General features: G+C 35.2%; 3 protein-coding genes across 5 annotated transcripts; 1 reads left to right on the top strand and 2 right to left on the bottom strand.

The window, feature by feature from the left end:
• Positions 1–8,615: 8,615 nt before the first annotated feature.
• Positions 8,616–13,428, bottom strand: LOC121390400. Of its 3 annotated transcripts, XM_041522201.1 has the most exons (5): positions 12,960–13,405; positions 11,038–11,197; positions 10,348–10,485; positions 9,490–9,622; positions 9,165–9,282 (listed from the first exon to the last, which is right to left on the bottom strand). In XM_041522201.1, exons 1-5 carry the CDS (start codon positions 12,964–12,966, stop codon positions 9,280–9,282), a joined length of 441 nt encoding a protein of 146 aa, XP_041378135.1. In that variant the 5' UTR covers positions 12,967–13,405; the 3' UTR covers positions 9,165–9,279. The 3 variants fall into 3 exon arrangements, with proteins under 3 accessions (XP_041378134.1, XP_041378133.1, XP_041378135.1); XM_041522200.1 differs by lacking the exon at positions 9,490–9,622 and having other exon boundaries at positions 8,616–9,282; positions 11,100–11,197; positions 13,332–13,428; XM_041522199.1 differs by lacking the exon at positions 9,490–9,622 and having other exon boundaries at positions 8,616–9,282.
• Positions 13,429–13,796: 368 nt separating this feature from the next.
• LOC121390540 (putative nuclease HARBI1) lies at positions 13,797–15,953 on the top strand. The gene is made up of 3 exons (XM_041522374.1): positions 13,797–14,567; positions 14,918–15,172; positions 15,693–15,953. The coding sequence occupies exons 1-3, from the start codon at positions 14,233–14,235 to the stop codon at positions 15,904–15,906; spliced, it is 804 nt and encodes a 267-aa protein (XP_041378308.1). The 5' UTR covers positions 13,797–14,232; the 3' UTR covers positions 15,907–15,953.
• Positions 15,954–16,340: 387 nt separating this feature from the next.
• LOC121390320 (nuclear apoptosis-inducing factor 1-like) lies at positions 16,341–20,146 on the bottom strand. The gene is made up of 5 exons (XM_041522106.1): positions 19,861–20,146; positions 18,455–18,620; positions 18,094–18,178; positions 17,765–17,803; positions 16,341–16,369 (listed from the first exon to the last, which is right to left on the bottom strand). The coding sequence occupies exons 1-5, from the start codon at positions 20,031–20,033 to the stop codon at positions 16,341–16,343; spliced, it is 492 nt and encodes a 163-aa protein (XP_041378040.1). The 5' UTR covers positions 20,034–20,146.
• Positions 20,147–20,563: the final 417 nt, after the last annotated feature.

Raw genomic sequence — 20,563 nt, 5'->3', positions numbered from 1 at the left:
CGATTCCAAAACATTTCTGTTGCCAAATATATCATTTCTTGTCGGCTTGAGATTATCTGGCAATCTTGTCTGGTTCATACTCCGAGTCATCTTTTGCATGAATACCTAATAAATGATCAACGATTAAAGGGACATTCCTGAGTTTGCTGCATTGTAAGATCTTTCCGACTAATAAAATATTTCTACGATTAAACTTACATATTAAATATATTTTCTTGTTTAGAATATCAGTGTCTGTATATTCAATATGTTTCCGGTCGTCTTCATTTGTGTAAGAAGCCCAAACTGGATTATGTCTTAAAATATTTTCGTACGTACGAGAAAAACAATATTTTAGGAAATAAAATGAAATTTAACCTAGTACAAGTATTAGAACGATCAGAAACACGTTTAATATACAGCCACTAATATTTTATGCAGACAAATATATTTGATATGTAATTACAATCGTTAAAAAGTCTCTGTTACTCGATAACATCTTACAAATTGCAGCAAACTCAGGAATGTCCCTTTAAATGGGCAAGAAAAAGAATTAATCCATAATAATATATAATTTAGGGTCCCTTTTTTAATGCTCAAATATGTATAGCCGATGCGGGCACGGCATAAAACCCCTTCATCCTTCTTGCACTGCCTTTAGGATGACTGCCACTCTCCCAGGGCTCGCTTAACAGAATGAGACTCGTTCGCAACCGCACCGTCCCAATCATCTTCCAAGTCGAACATCATGTTTTCGAACAACTTATTTATACGCTATTTTCCACGTGCATACTGAAGGTGTGACGTCAACATAGCAGATTGACAAGAAGGTGTCATCGTTCGCTACAAAAATGTCACTATAAAACTTCCTTGTGTAGAATAGAATAGAATGAATGAATGTTTAACGACACCCCAGCACGAAAAATACATCGGCTATTGGGTGTCAAACTATGGTAATGCAAATAAATAAAGTGATGATCAACATCAATATAAAAATTCAAAGTTTAAACAAAAACAGTGTAAAGAACTGTGCAAAAATACAAATACAAATATCACAGAATTTTACGGACACCGAATTTTACTCTAAACTTAAATTTGTGCTGTATTGGCCATTCTCAAAGAGAATGTTACAGCACGCGCAGGGGTCCTTGTGTAAGTATGACAATTAATTTATTGAAAAGTAATGTTAATTAATCACTGTCCAAGTTTTGGGTACATACCATCATGTAAATACAAACGTAGCACTTTTCTGCATCGTCTATATCTGCACTCGATGTGCCGTCTGCTTTGTTTATACCCATATTGAATACGTCATTCACTGTAAAGGGAAATAAATCTGATTCTTTTAGAAAAATATGGAAGCCTGTTTAGACCATTTCTTGTTAATGTCTGCGAGAGTTTACAATATTCCTTTTCTGAAGATAAGTGTTCCTTTTTCTTTTCTTTTTTTCTTCCTCGGCCTCGGTGGCGTCGTGGTTAGGCCATCAGTCTACAGGCTGGTAGGTACTGGGTTCGGATCCCAGTCGAGACATGGGATTTTTAATCCAGATACCGACTCCAAACCCTGAGTGAGTGCTCCGCAAGGCTCAATGGGTAGGTGTAAACCACTTGCACCGACCAGTGATCCATAACTGGTTCAACGGGTTTCCTCTAAAAACAGTCACAATGACCATATGTTTGACGTCCAATAGCCGATGATAAGATAAAAAATCAATGTGCTCTAGCGGCGTCGTTAAATAAAACAAACTTTTTTTTCTTTTTCTTTTTTAGACTACTCTCACACTGAGATATCCGGATACCGTCAATACACCCAAGAACATCTAAGGCATATTCTGCTGTAATAAACGATCGCATATTCATCCGTAAGGCTGAAAAAAGGTTTTCAGTCCCAGTTGCAATACTGTATGACCGCTGTAGAGGGAGGATTGACGTGTCATGTCGCAAATCTGGACCTCAAACCTTTTTATCTAATTGTTTCAAGTTCGGAAAGTTATCTTTTGCCTGTTAAAATCAGCATACCATACATAAACATTCTTGTGCTGCTACCCCATAACTAGGTTTATTTATAGAAACTATCACGTGTTCGAAAACATATGACGTAATTTCCTCACAGTATATCCAGACACAATGTCGGAAAAATGTTTTTGCTGCAAGCTGTATTGTGTTTAAAGGGACATTCCTGAGTTTGCTGCAATTTTTAAGATGTTGTCAACTAACAGATACTTTCTAACGAATGTAATTGCATATCAAATATATTTTTCTGCATAAAATAGTAGTGGCTGTATATTAAACGTGTTTCTGATCGTTATAATATTTATACTAGGTTAAATTTAATTTTATTTCCTAAAATATTGCTTTTTCGTACGTACGAAATTATTTGAAGACAAAATCCAGTTTGGGCTTCTTACAAATATTAAGACGACCAGAAACACATTGAATATACAGACATTGATATTCTAAACAAGAAAATATATTTAATATGTAAGTTTAATCTGACAATGCAGAACTCAGGAATGTCCCTTTAACATCTATAATTCTGTCTGTTTCGTGGATTATATTCTAATCAACAGATAAGAAAGATTATTTAGCTTTTAATTCACAATTAATCACAGAAATTTGCAATATTTGCTTATCTGTTGAAAAACATGTTATGGGAGGATATACTGGTTAATATGATATTTAAAATCACTGTAAGGGACACCAACACGAAGAATGAATGACTGTTTAACGACACATCGGCTATTGGGTGTCGCAAAAGGTAAGTATATTAAAATATTATTGATATAATTATGTACAACCAGTGTACGGAGCTGTGGGGGAAAGTATATTTTTGCCCACTGGACTGATTTAGCCAGCTTTTGCACAGTGCTAGATAAATCTGTCTGACCCGAGGGCTAGACGATGTCTACATACGCGTGACGTCTCATGTTTTACGATTGACGTAACATCTCGTGGTTTACAAAATTCTGTTTGCTATTTCATGTTGTATTATTGTTCCGAAAATATTTAAACAAATTAATCTTTTCAACTTTATATATATTGTTAAAGTGCTGTGCCAGACCATACACTAACATTTCAAATTCCACAATTAAATGCTTTCTTAATTCATTGCAATAATATTTTACACCGATATAAAAATCAATAATTACTCAAATGCCCCATAAAAGTATTAAAACATCACTCCCGTAGAACACTGCCGGAAACGACCGAGTAAAATTCTCGGTAAAAACATTTGCCTGTAAATAGCCGTGAAGTCACGAAGAGAACGCGCTTCACAGAAACCTACCACGAGATGACTTCCAGCGCAAGCGAAAGTGATCATGCGATTCTTCTTTCGATGATGAATAGTGTAGTAATGACGACTGGACTAATAATTGTGCAACACAACACATAATGCCTTATCAGTTTGAACCTGGAACATCTTCCGACGAACCATCGGCCTGACAGATGACGAAAATGGTCGTGGAGACAGCTTACGACTAATTTACAACTTTTATTCTTGTTTTGTTCTTTAGCTTTTCGTGCGAATTATTTTGCTACACTGTATGTTCTAATACTTGTGATGTAGTAGAAAAGACGATAAATAACTCTTGAATTCTACGAGTCAAGTGGACCCGATATCGGTAATTTTAAGAAATAAACAAAAACGACTTTTAGTCCGTCCCATCCCTCTATGAAAATGTTGTTTTTTTGTGTGAATAATTTCAGTTTAGTTTGACGTAAAAAAAAGTAAAAGTGTTTTGGAAATAACAAAACAATACTATTTTTTGTGTGCAGTTGTGAAAACAGTCTGCTCAGAAATAAATAACTTATTTTAATTTTAAGAAATAAACAAAAACGACTTTTAGTCCGTCCCATCCATCCATGAAGATGTTTTTGTGTGTGAATAATTTCAGTTTAGTTTGACATAAAAAAAAGTAAAAGTGTTTTGGAAATAATAAAACAATACTATTTTTTTGTGTGCAGTTGTGAAAACAGTCTGCTCAGAAATAAATAACTTATAGCACATTCCATAGTATGAAAAAAAAGGTTTTCTCTGTGGGAAAGTATAGTCAAATTAATTTAATGTATTTATAGTCTGTTTTACAGGGAACGCCTTTTTTTTATACTATGGAATTTACCAGTCATATATTTCTGAGCCGATTGTTTTCTAAGATGCATACAAAAGTAGCTTTTTTTTTCTTTTTTCTTTTTTACAAAAAACCCCTATATTTTTGTAGGATGGGACGGCCTGGGCTATAGATACTTACTTGTTTGTACTTTATTGTTTTAATGTTCTCGAACGGTAAAGAAAAATCTCACAAATGAACGAGATGCAAACGACAACAAATCGGATCTCAATGATTGCACGAACCGTGCATGAAAAAAAACAACTGACCGGAGTTGAAAGCATAACGCAATTTGGGACATTGACGATATGCACCCCAAGGTCGTTTCGGTGTGGATGGCGTCGGCTTGTTGTCATTTGTTTTGTGTCGCAGAAAAATTCTTGGTACGGCATCTTTTTTTAAAAGCCATAACACATGGTATTCCCATATATCGCCTACGCCGACAAGCCAGTTCGGACGAATCGAAACTAAAGTGTCTGCTGTCGCAACGGTCTCCGGCATTTTCTTCCTGTCCAGTATTGTCACGTTGTTTTAATCAAATTCACACACAGCTTTCTCACAGCAACATTACTAGGAAATGCGTGAAGACTAAATTTATCGGCTTTTGTATTGCTACAGCCGCCAACAACACGCCGTTTAACCATAATAAACACAAAAGAAGCAATGAACAATGGCGCCGACTATCGAAAGGAGTTCCCTTCGTGACGTCACGGATCAAATCTTACGGAAATTCCCGAAACGAATTCAGCTGGTTCTGTTTTTCAGGGGAATATTTTTAAATATACCGGTATATAATTTTGATTGATATAGCTCAATACATCATACATCTGGAACAGCACTTTAAGTTGTTACATTTTTATGTCGTTGCATAAGGTGGACTATTTTTCCGCGTGTAATTAAATGATGTTGTAGGTGAAATGTTTACGAATCGTTCTACAATAAACAAACCGTACGTAGCTTACACAATAAGTAGCCAGCGGTCTGTTGTATTATGTACGTGATGGTTGTGCAATGTGTGTGTGTGTGTGTGTGTGTTTATTTCTCTTGTAATTTTATGTTTTAATGCCAAGTTATTCCAGATTTGGTACAAATATGTTTTACATTATAGTTGCAGATGATGGAATAGATGATCCTGATTACGCTCCTGGTGCCAATGACAGTATTGATAGCACGGATTGACTTCTCAGGGCTGCAGATAGATCGACGTTGGTTGATGAAGAGTCTGCCAGTGGAAATCGACCACGGAAAAGAAAGTCTAACTCTTATAACTGAAAAAGGGTCACTCGTAAGAAAAACAGACTTTCTGGAAAATCATATATAAATTTTCAACTACAGAAATGGAGATGGAGATTTCACAAAAGACGGAAGGGGTTGACTGCAGATGTAAAAAAGAAATGTTTTTAAAATATTGGCAAAGAATCTCGAGAAAGACTGTTTAAGGATTACTGCAAGCTAAAATATGATAGGCACAATATGCTTTTCTCTTTAGCTGCATGCATCGATCTCCAGTTCTGCGACGCTACACAAGTAATCCGGAAACCAAAAGATCATGCTCTTTCTACTACTTTTTGAAAGTGAACGGTATAGATAAGAATGTGTGCAAAGTTGCATTCTGTAGCATTTTAGGTATTACACGCCACCAAGTTGAATATCTCCAAAGTAAAATGAAACACGGAAATACCACACCTGGTCAATCTGGTAGAGGCCGCCATGACTCCAAACCAAACAGGTCTGCTGAAGACGATCTTCAGGAAATAAGAGACCACATCAATTCCATCCCCAAATATGTGAGCAATACTCCCGACAGAAAACCCCAGAAAAAGGTATGTCAGTCCCGAACTAAACTTAAGTCAGCTTTACAATCACTATAAGGCTGCCTTTCCATTGGCCCGGTTTTACCCGCGCGGCTAGCACGTTTCCACTGATGCGTTCTTAGTAAGACACGGTTCCTTCCATGTGACGTCATTAATTAATTAAGCGGCCATTTTTTTCTATTTTGTTTGATACTATAAATTAAAATATGTCATTATTAAATGAGAAAGAAGCATTAGTAATCAAACTTTTAAGGAAAAAACAACATTTGATCAAATCGAGATTTGAATTGTTATTAAGGAGACGAGAACTAACACCCGTGAAAAGAACACACAGATTTTGGGAGCATGAGATATTAAGGAGTTTGGAACAGGGTGCTTTTTTCAATCTAGTGCGGGAGCGTCAGTTTGATAAAGACAAATTTCATCAATATTTTCGTATGTCTCCCGAGAAGCTGGAGTATGTTTTGGGATTTGTGGGTCCACTTATAACTAAAATGACCGTTCTTCGTGAGCCTCTTTCAGCCAAGAAAAGGCTGGCGATCTGCATCAGGTATTATAGTCTTTAGTGATGTCATGCAGGGCTTAATACTAAACAGCCCACACTCTTAATAATATTATATATCGTTTTATCGGAAACGGCAATACAACAATTAATTAATACATTGTATAATAATACAATGCCATACAATGCCACATGGAACCTATCATCTTAGATTGTTGCCTTCACAGGCCCGTAGGCAAGGGTGGGCAAAAGGTATCGAGCAAGCCACCGCGTCGTGAAAATGACTTTAAAAACATCACAGTTTACCTCCTAAAATAACAATAATTTGTTTGCGATTTAAGGTCTTTTTATTCGTTAAAAAAAATTCACGGATACCGCTGCAGAATCCTGGCTACGGGCCTGCATGGTTGTTACCGATAAAACGTATACATACTGTTATTCTAGACACTACTACTAACAAAATGACAAACACTGACAACTATTTACATTTTTATTTTTACCCCTCCCTTACTTTTAGCATGAGATTAATTTAGCAAAAGGCACAATGGCACAATATTCTAATCACTTCACACACAGAAGAAACAATAAATTCCAATGATCGAAATCAAACAAGAGTCGGGGGGCCCTACAAATAGCGGTCCCTCACATATTCAAGATATCAATACAAGGAATCATCAAAGAGAAAGAAGAAAGAAAGAAATGCTTTATTCAACAACGCACTCAACACATTTTATTTACGGTTATATGGCGTCAGACATATGGTTAAGGACCACACAGATTTTGAGAGGAAACCAGCTGTTGCCACTTCATGGGCTACTCTTTCCGATTAGCAGCAAGGGATCTTTTATTTTTTGCGCTTCCCACAGGCAGGATAGCACAAACCATGGCCTTTGTTGAACCAGTTATGGATCACTGGTCGGTGCAAGTGGTTTACACCTACCCAATGAGCCTTGGAGTCGGTATCTGGATTAAAAACCCCATGCCTCGACTGGGATCCGAACCTAGTACCTACCAGCCTGTAGACCGATGGCCTAACCACGACGCCACCGAGGCCGATTCATCAAAGAGAGACCTTGCATACATAAATATATAATGAGTATTTTGATTCATTTATTCATTATATATATTCATTGACCTTGCAATCATGTCAAAAGCACTTCTATCAGTTGTGACGGAACATGCTCTTAATTTGTTTTCGCCTGTGGCGATATTAATTGTTAGAGGGCCGTGTGCAGTTCCAATATGCACTTAAGCCCAGGTGGGCACGATGTTACGTAATACCTCCGCTGCGCGACGGTGGTCGAGCTGTTCCAATACACACCCAGCCCAGCTGTGGAGGCCATGTCGCCAGTAGTTACGTAATAACTCCGGTAGTGCTGTTTATGACCAGGGGATTACTCGCGGAATGGCGACAAGCCAGTCTGGTATTCTAAGAGAAAAATGCGTCTCTGGGAGTTGGGGAAATATCTCATGATACGTGAGGTACCGCGATATTCGGATTTTTATGATAAATAGCTAGGGTTTTAGAGATATCGGGGAGAAACATGTTGGAAGGCTTCCAGGGATCGCTGTCCGTCCGGACTGGTAAATATTTTATTTCTGCTCTGTGTATAACCTTGATGTGATTGATGTACTTTAAATATTTTAGGCGTGTTAAATAAAACAAACTTTACTTTTTTTTAAATATTTTAATACTGTATTATATCAATATTATTTAGACGGTGCTGCCGGTCATCTGACGCAGTAAACTGTAGGCTCACTGTTCTATATATATAAAGCTTAACCAGTCATCCTAGAGGACCTAGGTAAAGTGTAGGTTATTGTCTTTATTGTGATAGGTACCAGTATTAATTCTGTGTTACAAGGTTACTGAATGAGTAGTTAAGGGTTAATTAAAAATTAACCAGTTAGAAATAGAGTTGTAATTCCTTTATTAATTAAGTTCCCCTGGCAGCGTTTCTCAATTATCACACGTGTGGGTGTTGTGTCACGGTGAAGTGATTACAATATTGTGTAAACTAGACACCTAGAGATTAACTAATTAAGTGATCTGTTCTGGGTTGTTATTATTTGTTGTTGTTAAATAACTACTGCGGCAGTACATTTGTCAGCGTAGTATTAATACAGATTCCAAAGTGTATTGTGTTTTGTTGTGTTTTCTAGTGAACTAAACGTGCTATAATAATATATACTTTATACAAGATCTTATCTCTGACGAGCCACGCGGGTTTTTTTAACTGCCCGTTACAGAGAGATCTAATAGATATACAGTTAGGAGAGATATTTGGATAATCGTGTTTCATTCAGTTACGGGTATTGTAGGATCCCCGTGACATCAGTTTTTGTATTTACTGGGTGCTGTTGTTGTGAGTGTTGACTTGGTGTTTGTAGTTGTGTCAGTGTCTGCGTGTTCTGTGTGTTGTCTGTGTGGTTCATGTGAAAATTTTGGGTTTGCGAGTAGTGCCCGGGCATGAGTGCGGGTGTGTATGTTGCGTTGATCATAGCTGTCCCAGTGTTGGCGCCCATGACGGGCATGCCAGCCTGATCCCTCCTCGCTTGCATATACAAGTCCCACACCTGGTTCTCCATCCACAGTTGGGTGTTTGCAGACATCATTCGAACCCGTCGAGAAATCATCACGAAGAAGTCATCTTCAGGTGTTCTGGCCTCGGTGTTTGCCGTCACCGTTCGTATTTCTTCATCAGTGGAGTTCATCTGTTTGGTCATTTCCATAAGCAAAACATCTAACTTATCAATTGTTTCCGATTGACTCTTTTTCTTTCTCCTGGATGTTGAGGAGATGGAGCTCACACATGATAATGTGGATGGGGTAGGTGCTGTGATGCTGGTGGCCTTCATTCTCTTGGGCATTAGACTACTGAAAACAGAAATTTAAACATTAGTGTTGTGGCTATAATATATTTATTAAATGCTAAATTACATGTTGCTGACTTTTCTGATTCCCTTGCTATTTATTTATAAATGTATTTGTATTTCTATGTCAGATTCTTGGCCACCGGGGAAACATATACATCTCTTGCTACTCAGTACCGTGTGGGTTTGACAACCGTATCGAAAGTAGTACCTGAGGTGTGTTCTGCCAGCCATTTGGCAGACCTTGCAGCCAGTTGTTATGAGCATGCCACAGACCTCGACAGACTGGGTGGAGATCGCTGCAAACTTCGAGAAGAGGTGGAACTACCCGCATTGCATTGGAGCTGTCGATGGAAAACATGTAGTCATACGCGCACCATAGAGTGGATCCCTATTTTACAATTACAAGGGTACATTTTCAGTGGTTCTGATGGCCTTGGTCGATGCCTCGTACAAGTTTATATGTGTTGATATTGGTTCATATGGGAAGCAATCAGATGCAGGCATATTCTCCCATTCACAGCTAGGCCAAGCATTTTTGCCTCCTAATGCTCTCAACCTGCCAGATGATGCTCCTATTAAAGGAGCTGAAGAGTTTGGTCCCGTCCCTTATGTTGTGGTGGGAGATGAAGCGTGTCCATTGCAGCGACATATCATGCGACCCTATCCTGGATGAAACTGCACTGAGGAGAAACAAGCCTATAATTATAGGCACTCAAGAGCACGAAGGATGGTAGAGTGTGCCTTTGGAATTTTTGCAGCTAGATGGCGTGTGTATCACACCAAAATGGCAGTGTTACCGGAGACAGTTAATTCTATTATCCAAGCCTCAATAATCTTGCACAATATTCAAAAAGAATCAACCCCTGCACTGGCTACACAATTGATTGATGGTCAACAACCAACTGATTTAGATTGCTTAGAGGGTTTACGTTCCCTTGGCACTCGGGGAACTACTGAAGCAACCAACATCAGGGACACACTGAAAGAATACTTTGCAACATATCCACTGCCATGGCAGGCCGATTATATTAAGAGAGGATTCCGTGATTAAAGATATATGTCTTACCTCAATGCAGACTCTAAGTCAGAATGCTCTTCATCAGACGTGGGCAATATAGGACTAATATCTTCTTCATCACCATCCGCTTCTTCTTCCTCACTGAAGAGAGGCTCTGATTGCCTCTGCGGCAGATTGCTGACTGTGCTGTAAATCAAAGTATTGATATTACACAGTTATTTGACATTGTTATATGTGAATCAGTTGCATCCAGAAGCAAGCAGACTTTTAAATAAACAAATTAAATATACTGATAGAAAGAAATATTGGATCACACCAACAATAACAGCAAAGAGTGACTGCAAGCAAAACCCTCATCTATAGTATTAAGCAAGTTATCACTGTTACTGACATTCAATCTCACATTAATAACATTCAATCTCACATTAATGACATTCAATCTCACATTACTGACATTCAATCTCACATTACTGACATTCAGTCTCACATTACATATTTGTACTTTACAGACATTACGACGCTAAACAGTGAGTGCAGTTTGCTCTACAATACCAAGTGTTCCCTTATTTCTTTCTCTTAGTATATATTTCTAAATGTATTATAAAATTAAATTACATGTTGCTGGTTTTACATGTTTAATTTTTAAAGTTAAAGTATGCATATTGTTCTTATTATTATTACATTATGATTGCGCCAATTAACACAAACTTGCCAGGGATTCAGTGAGCATGCACTTACCTACGATCAGCAATGTATGGGTCAAGGAATGATAACTGATCGTAGAACATAATTTTCGTCACCTTGGACGCACAGGATCCGCTCTTTTTAGTTTCAAGAAGACGTTTGTTTTTCTTGTAAGCATCTCTTTTGTTCCTCCATTTTCTTCGCAGAATGTCACCTGTAACGACAATAAAAATATTAAAAACAATTTTTATTTCAAGCAGTATACATGTATTTTGTTCATGAGCTGATTGGATGAGTATGACAATTGGAAATTATGTTATTGCAACTACAATAGTGACTAATACAACAGCAATAGTTTGTAAATGCATGTTTGTAATGCATGTTTGTATAGCAATATTTACAAATTCCTTTTCATATATATATATATAATTCAATATTGCGGATTTTGTTTTTTTATATAATAAAAATGTTGCTGAAAATTATGCTACGCATGTTCAGGCCCGTAGGAACGAAATCTGAAGTGTGTTTTGACAAAACTGGTACATTTTCCCACCATGGGGGGGGGGGGGGGGGGGGGAACGACTCCACCCGACCCCTCACGGTTCCTACGGCCAGAAATAGTAATTGTGACAGAATCTTTTCAACATCTTCATTATATACAGCCCACTGGAGCCATATTGAGAGTGGTCAGGCCTAAAAAATTAATTTTGTTTAAAGGAAGGTTCGATTTTGCCCAAAACAAATGAGTCGAGCTGCCGAAGGGATCGATATCTCGGGGAGGGACCCGGGGTATGCTCCCTTTAAATATGGTTAATTTAGATACTCGGAGATGAGTTTCTCGAACAATGTAGTGTTTTTGCTGCTATTCTGTTTGAAACAGTTTGTGCGATGAAATTGTTGCAATTTTATCATTTATATATATATATATATATATATATATATATATATATATATACATGTATATATATATTTTTTTAATTATTCATTTATATATGATTTAATGGGAAATTCATTGCAAGCGAAGAAACAACAAAAGTAATGTACGTCTAGATTTTAGATGCATTGAACTAAGTGCGTGAATTTCGTATCCACCCCTTCAATGGATATGAGCCTACCCCTGTCACGTGTACCAGACCGCCCTATATTTAGGCAATCATTTTAAAACAAATTTACATCAGAATAAATACCCAAAGCAGTTGTTCCCCTTTGATTGGGAATTTTGAAAAACTTTATAATGATAAACATTCAGATCGATTTTATTCGGGCCAAATGACTGTAGATGTATGTATAAGGGCTGGAACATTTTACGTATTATTATTATTACTATGATTATTATTATTACCCTTTCCTATTTACTGTATTGTGTTTACTAGAATGGATTCGTTTTACGTCCATGTTTTTGAGGGAGGAGGAGGTTATTTTGAGGCCGAAATTACTTGCTGAATACTCCCCATCTCTCTTTCCACACTAACCCCTCCAAAATTAAATGTTGATCTGGCACGTGTGAGGTCATGTGACTCGCACCGAATGTTTATCCATCTTCCTCCATTTTAAGTTAATTTGTCAAGTTGGACCCGATATCGGTCATTTTAAGGAATAAACAAAAACGATTTTGTAACATGAATGATCTTAAGGGTTGCCTAGATGTACTTTGCAACTTTGTGTGATGGTTGTGTTTATAAACTTTCTATGCGTGTATAACAGGCTCGTAGGAACGACTTTGGGGGGGAGGAGGGGAGGGGGGGAGGGGGGGAGGGGGGGGGGGGGGGAGGGGAGGGGAGGGGGAGGGGGGGGGGAGCACTGACGGATCGAGTACAAACTATATCAGATGTTACAATAACATTAATGTGTGGGGAAAAAAAAGGCTCACAATTGGGAGGGGCACGTGCCCCCGCCTCCCCCTCCACCGTTCCTACGGGCCTGTATAATAGCAGCATAATATTAAATTATTATTATTATTATTATTATTATTGCACCTGTCATGTCTTGGACGTTGAATTTTCTTGCGATCTTCGTCCAGCAATTGTTAGTCCAGGGGCCCGTTTCACAAAAGTTCGTACGAACAGTTTTACTCTTAAGAGATAAGGTACGAACAAAATGCGTTTCACGAAAATAAATTTTCTTAACTTACGAAAAAAATTGTTCGTAAGTCTAAGATAACCCCAGCGTTCTCTTAATAAGTTTATTTTCTTCGTAAAAATGGCCGCCATAATTTATCAAGCGTTGATTGCACGACAAATTCGGAGAGAAAGAATATTCAGAGACAGATCGTATTTGTTAGAGACACTGCAAGACAGTGATTACATTCCAAGATATCGATTTCCTCGGACAACAGTATTACAACTGACCGATTTGATAAGAGAGGACATCGTGAGACCGAGTTGCAGAAGTCACCCCATTCAACCACACATTCAGGTAGGAAACGCTGCCGGTGAAATATGAAACTGTTACCTTTGAAAAATTATATATATTTATCTCCCTTAGATTATACGGTGCTGTTAAAATTGTGCGCTTTGTAATATTTAGTAACCACATTTGTACTTGAATTCAGTGATTTTTTCAAATGTACTTGTAACGAAAGATACTACAAATGTATCACTCCTAACTATTTCTATAATCAGTCATCAAAGTTTATCAGTGAATTATAAGCATTTTTTAACAGCAATTTACAATGAAAATAATAAAATTATATATTTCAAATATTGGTGGCAACATTTACATAACTTAATTGTGTGTGTGTGTGTGTGTGCGTTTGTGTGTTAATTTTTAAATGTGAAGTAATTTGGTTTACTGCAGTATGTTGCGGTAGTAATATATATTATTGAAAACGAGAGAAAACAAATACTGATGTGAAATGCACATAATGAGTAATAAATTATTATTTAAAATCAACACAAGTTCCATTCATACTGAAATTCATAGACACTAAAGAGTCCAACACACAATCAGTATTAAACTGATATAAAGTAAGAAAGTGGCCTGTACAATTTTAATATCTTGCACAACATTTACATTTTCTGTAATAAACTTTTTGTTTCTTACAATACGCACACACACATACACACATACACACATACACACTGACTTCATGCATATTTCTGTACATAATGGAACTATCCTGTATGAAATGCCTTCATATATTGTCTGTATGTTATCATGTTATGAACATGTGTGTATGCACACACGTGATTATATCAAGGTCACAAAATTAATTAGTGTTAATTCTAATTAAAAATTACTTTTCAGGTGATGGTTACTTTAAGATATTTAGCTAAAGGAGATTTCTTGTCTGAAGTTGCAGACGTACATGGCATATCAAAGTCATCAGCATCCAGATGCATAAACAGTGTATGTGATGCTATGTGTCACAGACTTAATAATATACACTTCCCACGTAACAATGCTGAAGTGAGAGAAGTAAAAGAGAAGTTTTACTCGTTGGCATCCTTTCCAAATGTAATTGGTGCCATAGATGGTACATTAATACCAATTCAAGGTATGACAGGAACTGATGAAAATCTGTACGTTTGTCGCAAAGGGTTCCATGCTTTAAACATCATGGCAGTGGCTGATGCAAAAATGAGGTAAATAAAAACATAATGCATTAATTGAAATGCAACACCTATTACTTAAGTGGGTTTATCTAAAATTTTAACAATGAAAACAAAATACTATTTTTATAATATAAACATGAACAAATACTTGAAAGATTTGTAAAAGCCAATAAATCCACAACATAATGTATGATACAATGTTACACTCATTCAACATAATTATATTAAGGTTATGTGATACATGGTTTTAAGCCCAACATTATTTGGTATTATTGAGTATGAAATGAATAATATTGCACAGAACTTCAATATGAATAACTTAAAATGTGACATATATGTAAGGTTAAGTGTAAGGAAATTATAATGTATTGTTCCCACAGATTCATCAATATAAATACAAGATTCCCTGGTGCATCTCATGATGTATATATTTTAATGAGTTCCAACATTCACCGAATGATGGAGAACTTGCCAGGAGGGTGGCTTGTTGGTGATTCTGGATATCCCTTGAAAACATGGCTGATGACACCCCTCATTCATCCAACAAGTCACAAAGAAATATCATACAACAGGGCACATTGCAAAACAAGAGTCGTCATTGAAAGGGCATTTGGTGTCTTAAAATCCAGATTCAGGTGAAATGTTTCCCTTACAACTGCATTGCATTCATCATTTGAATCATTAACTTTTAATATTATTGTAAAAATGAAAACACAGTTTCCCCATGTTTGAAAGTCCATTGGTAATTGTGTATTAATTTTAAGGAATTAGTACCTTCATTTGAATAGTAATAAATTACATTAGTAAATTATTTTAACCACATCATGATTAATTAAAAAACCCCGACTAAAACATGAAAAAAACACAAGAATGTAGTATTTTGATCATCTTTAAATAAAATTCATGTCAATAAATATATATTATGATTATGCTGATGAAATATTTAATACTTTTACTTAGTATTATGGTGTTATTGGAATTATTACATAATATAACATTGCAATTAATGTCATTACACACATAACAAAGACATGTGAAAAAATAAATGCACACATGCACATGTAAACATGCACTCACATACAGAAACACATATAAACATGAAACTCCAAAATGAAATTGAAGTAATTAAACATATGTAATAATGTCTGTTTTCAGATGTATCCATAAAAGTGGTGGAGCATTACCATTTTCGCCGAAAAAATGCTCACGAATAATTGAAACCTTCCGTCTGCATAATAAAGCAATAAATGAAAACATTCCTTTGCTACATGGTGGACATATACTGCAAATAAACAACAACCACATTTGCAGAAATGTTCCTGACAGACAAGCACAAACAATTCGCCAGCAACTAATTGCAAGATTTTAAAAGCATAAAGCCAAATATGAAGATGCATCATAAATTGATTGTATTGCATTACTTTGGTGCAAATTCAAATTCTGTTAACTTTAATGATTCACATTAGTTCATGGTACATATTTCAAATTTGTTTCTGTTTAAATTTTAAATTCACAAACCTACCACCTCATTCTACAAGTATATAAATGACATTTTATGATTTATACATAACATAAACTACTGTTGTATGCTATGGCAATCATTTATATGTGAATATGTATTCAAAATGTTCAATGATATGATTGGTGATACAGAAAATGGGCGAGCGTTTTCTTAAATGTTTTTCAATTGATTTGAGTGAGTTCGAAATTTCACACAATATTGTTCAATTTTTGTTTGTTCTAATTGGTATGATTTTTTTCATTGATACCTCTTCTCATTTTCAATTTCTCCTCTCTTCAATTTCAAATTGTCCTCACAGAATCTTCATTATCTGAAAAAGTAATTTTGCAACCTTGTAATGTATTCTTTAATACTACAGTAATGAATTACAAGTGTTTATGACTTTTGCATGAATATCAAAAGCTTGAATAAGCATAAAATAAGCAACATCAAAAATTGACATTTTATATTGAATATTGAAATATATTAATATATGACATACAGTTAATGTTGCAATGGTAAGTTAGCCATTGATTTCATCTTCTAATACACTATATACTTGGAAATGAAGAATTGTGAAATTCAAGCAACAAATAGAAAGGACTACTTGATTCAAGCTCTATTACAATTTCTGAAGGCATGTAATGATATATAAAATATAATAATAAACTGTATGTCATTCCTTTATCATAATTATACGTTTAATAACATACCCATTGTCCTTTTATTCTTTTTTGAAATATGTGGAACCGCTTGAAATCAAAATGTGGAAATTTATTTCATATATATACTGTTGTTGGGTGTCTCCTGTATCTATATATGTAATAATCAATATCATTAATTGCAATACACAAGTATGCAATGGACATTATAATTATAATCATTACCAATTCATAAAATAAGAAATTAAGTGACTTTTATATATTTGTAATAAAATGTCAAATTGACATGACATATCACATTATTAAATGTATGTTGCATACATCCCGAATTATATATGTATACAAGAATATGTATATAAACATTACACATGATAACATGTGTCATATGAAAAATTGTAGTACCTGTATCTATATATTGTTATAATCAATAATCATTAATTGCAATACACAAGTTTGCAATGGACATTATACTTATAAATCATTACCAACGTTCATAAATAAGAAAATTAAGTGACTTTTCTATATATTTGTAAAACGGTAAAATGTAATTGACATGACATATCACTGTAAAGTATGCAACAAATTCTCATGTATTATATTTGAAAACCAAATAATTTACCTAATGCATTATCTTTCATAGCTGGGCCCGGATTCACAATGTACACTGTTGTTTCTATATATAAAAGTAATGATAAAAATATTAATGTTAATAATGTAACAGTGTACACAATCAATCAAAAACGACAATTATTATCACTGATAAATATTAACTAATGAATTAAGAATAGTCATTATAATATACTTGACAATATACTAATGACTGAAACAAAATGATGATGACAATGATATGCTAATATTGAATGATAATAATACAATAATGACAAAATAATTAACAATGATATCAATATTTATATCATAATGACAGTATATCAATATATATATCAATAATAGTTATATCATAATCATAATAATAAGTATCATAATAATAATAATAATAGTCAGTATTAGTAATATAAAAACATAACAAAAGCAATAACAACATTGTACAACATGGTATCAATTACCTTCCACACTGTCATTGTTGTTGATGTCTGATGGAACAGCTGCAAAGAAATTAATGTAATAAATGAGTACAATATGTTTTTTGGTGTTAATATCATTAGTCAGTCTATGAATTAAGTGATTTTGTTGTTATTATTACTATTAATATGACTGTGTGTTCAAAATACCAATGATGCATCATTTGCAGCTAGTGTTATACAAAAATCCAAAATGACTGCTATGCAATAAATTGATGTAAAAGATTATTATCTTTATTTTTTAATTGTCATGAAAATTGACTGAAGGTAAAGTATAACAAACAATTACACAAATTTGTGACAAGTAATGATACCTTGCACTGATGGAACACTTTCTTCACTTGTATCGACAGCACCAGGAATTCCTGATATTGCGGTTGGTGAAAGTGTCTGTAAAATCTGTAAAATGACATTTTGAAGACACTAATAGTACTAATTTTGTACACAAGTGTGTAAATATCTGTCTTCATTTCTTTCTCCATATGTCTGTCTGTCTTTCTGTCTATCTCTCTCTTTCTTTCTATGTCTTCTTATCTTTATCTTTATATATCTAACATTGATATATAGGTACGTATATATTTATATGTGTGTGTGTATATGTATGTGTATGTATGTGTGTATATGTGAGTTTGTGTATGCACATGTATCTGCATATTTATTTGTAATAACACTCACTGACAACTCCCATTGCTTAAATATGACTTCCAATGGTGGTCCACCACCAGTTTCTCTCATTGATTTCAATCGATTGCTCTCTTTCTTTTTAACAATGCTTAAGCTGTCGTGCCATTTTTTTTTAACTTCTTCTACAGACCTTCCTGCAGTACTGACAGCGTTGATCCTAAGGAAAGAAAAATTCATTAAAATTTCTAAATTTTAAGAACATTAAAAAAGTAAGACATGAAATATTTCAATATGATTTATTGTATTTCACTGTATACCTGAATAACACATCTAATTTGTGTGTATTTGTCACTGAAATCCATATCACACCATATCCATTCATTGCATATGCATACATGCCTGTCTATGTCTGTATGCGTGTGTGTATGAAAGAGAGATACAGAGTGGGTATGTATAGATACAGAGAGTGAGAGAGAAAAGAGAAAGAAATTGAGTTTAATTCAATCTTGTATGTACTTTAAGTTATAAATATAGTTATAATACAAATGTTTGTAATCAGTTTGTAAAAAAAAGTAAAGTTTGTTTTATTTAACGACGCCGCTAGAGCACATTGATTTTTTATCTTATCATCGGCTATTGGACGTCAAACATATGGTCATTCTGACTGTTTTTAGAGGAAACCCGCTGTCGCCACATAGGCTACTCTTTTTACGACAGGCAGCAAGGGATCTTTTATTTGCGCTTCCCACAGGCAGGATAGCACAAACCATGGCCTTTGTTGAACCAGTTATGGATCACTGGTCGGTGCAAGTGGTTTACACCTACCCATTGAGCCTTGCGGAGCACTCACTCAGGGTTTGGAGTCGGTATCTCGATTAAAAATCCCATGCCTCGACTGGGATCCGAACCCAGTACCTACCAGCCTGTAGACCGATGGCCTGCCACGACGCCACCGAGGCCGGTATAATCAGTTTGTAATCAGTTGCTCGAGAATAATAATTAGGAGTAGAAAAAACACATATACAAAAATGTATATATATATATAAATTTAAATGCGGACACTTCTACTAGTTAGGCGCGGATACCATGGGGGGTGCTGGGAATGCACACCCTCCCCCATCAAGATGTCAAGTGCCCTTTTTTCAGAAATAGGTGCCCCTCTATTTCTTAATTTTATATTAAAAAATATACCTGCAACATTTAAAAAAAAAAAATTTAGTATTTAAAAAAACCAAAATATTATTTTTTAATTAATTAATTTATTTATTATTTTAATTTTATTTATTATTATTTTTATTTTATTTTCAATTTTTTTTTTTTTTTTTTTTTTTTTTTGCTCTCTCACATTTTGTCAAGCAGACATATAAGCTACTCCTACTGCCCTTTTTGTCCAACACTCCCTCCTTACAAAAATCCTGCACCCACCCATGGCCCTGCATATGACTGCATTTACTTACTTTTCTGTTATTTTCATCCATACACTCTGTTTCTTTTCATGGGTTAATGAGGAAAAAAATTTCCCTCTGATAATGTTAATGTCGCACACCACAGCGTCTGCTAACACTTCCAATTCATTTTCATTCCAGTTGGCCTTCCTCTTTTTCGTTTCCATTGCCATGTCTGCTGTCATTTAGCTTTACTGACGTAACACAGCGGCATAATTGCAGACGTCAAGTAGAACGTGCAAAAAATATGCGTTCAACATTAACGATCGATACTAACGTTTTTGAATAGTTCTTACACGCTTTATTCAGTAGATAGAGTATGCTACAAAGTGTTAACAAAAAGTTACTGACAAAACACTACTACCGGAAGTTTACGTTGTCATGAATTATTTTATCTCATCTATATAAGAGTCATAAAAATAAAAAATTCGTAAATTAAGAAGTTCTTAAGATAACAATTTTCTTACGAACACTTTCGTGAAACGCACCGTTTTTATTCGTAAGTTTTTTATCTTTTTTTCTAAAGTTTTTTTCTTACGAAGTTTTTGAAACGGGCCCCAGATCTGGTCCTTATATTGACTTAAAGATTGGTCATAAATGCCTGGGTTTTCTCTTACCAAATAGATTAAAGTTTCCATTTGCTCGTGGATGAACTTTGGCTCGCCCATTGCATGAAAAATGCTTTAAAAAAACACAACCTAGGCTACTCTGAAAA

Source organism: Gigantopelta aegis, chromosome 15 (assembly GCF_016097555.1).
Source record: "Gigantopelta aegis isolate Gae_Host chromosome 15, Gae_host_genome, whole genome shotgun sequence".
NCBI lineage: Eukaryota > Metazoa > Mollusca > Gastropoda > Neomphalida > Peltospiridae > Gigantopelta > Gigantopelta aegis.
This window is presented reverse-complemented; position numbering and strand designations above follow the sequence as displayed.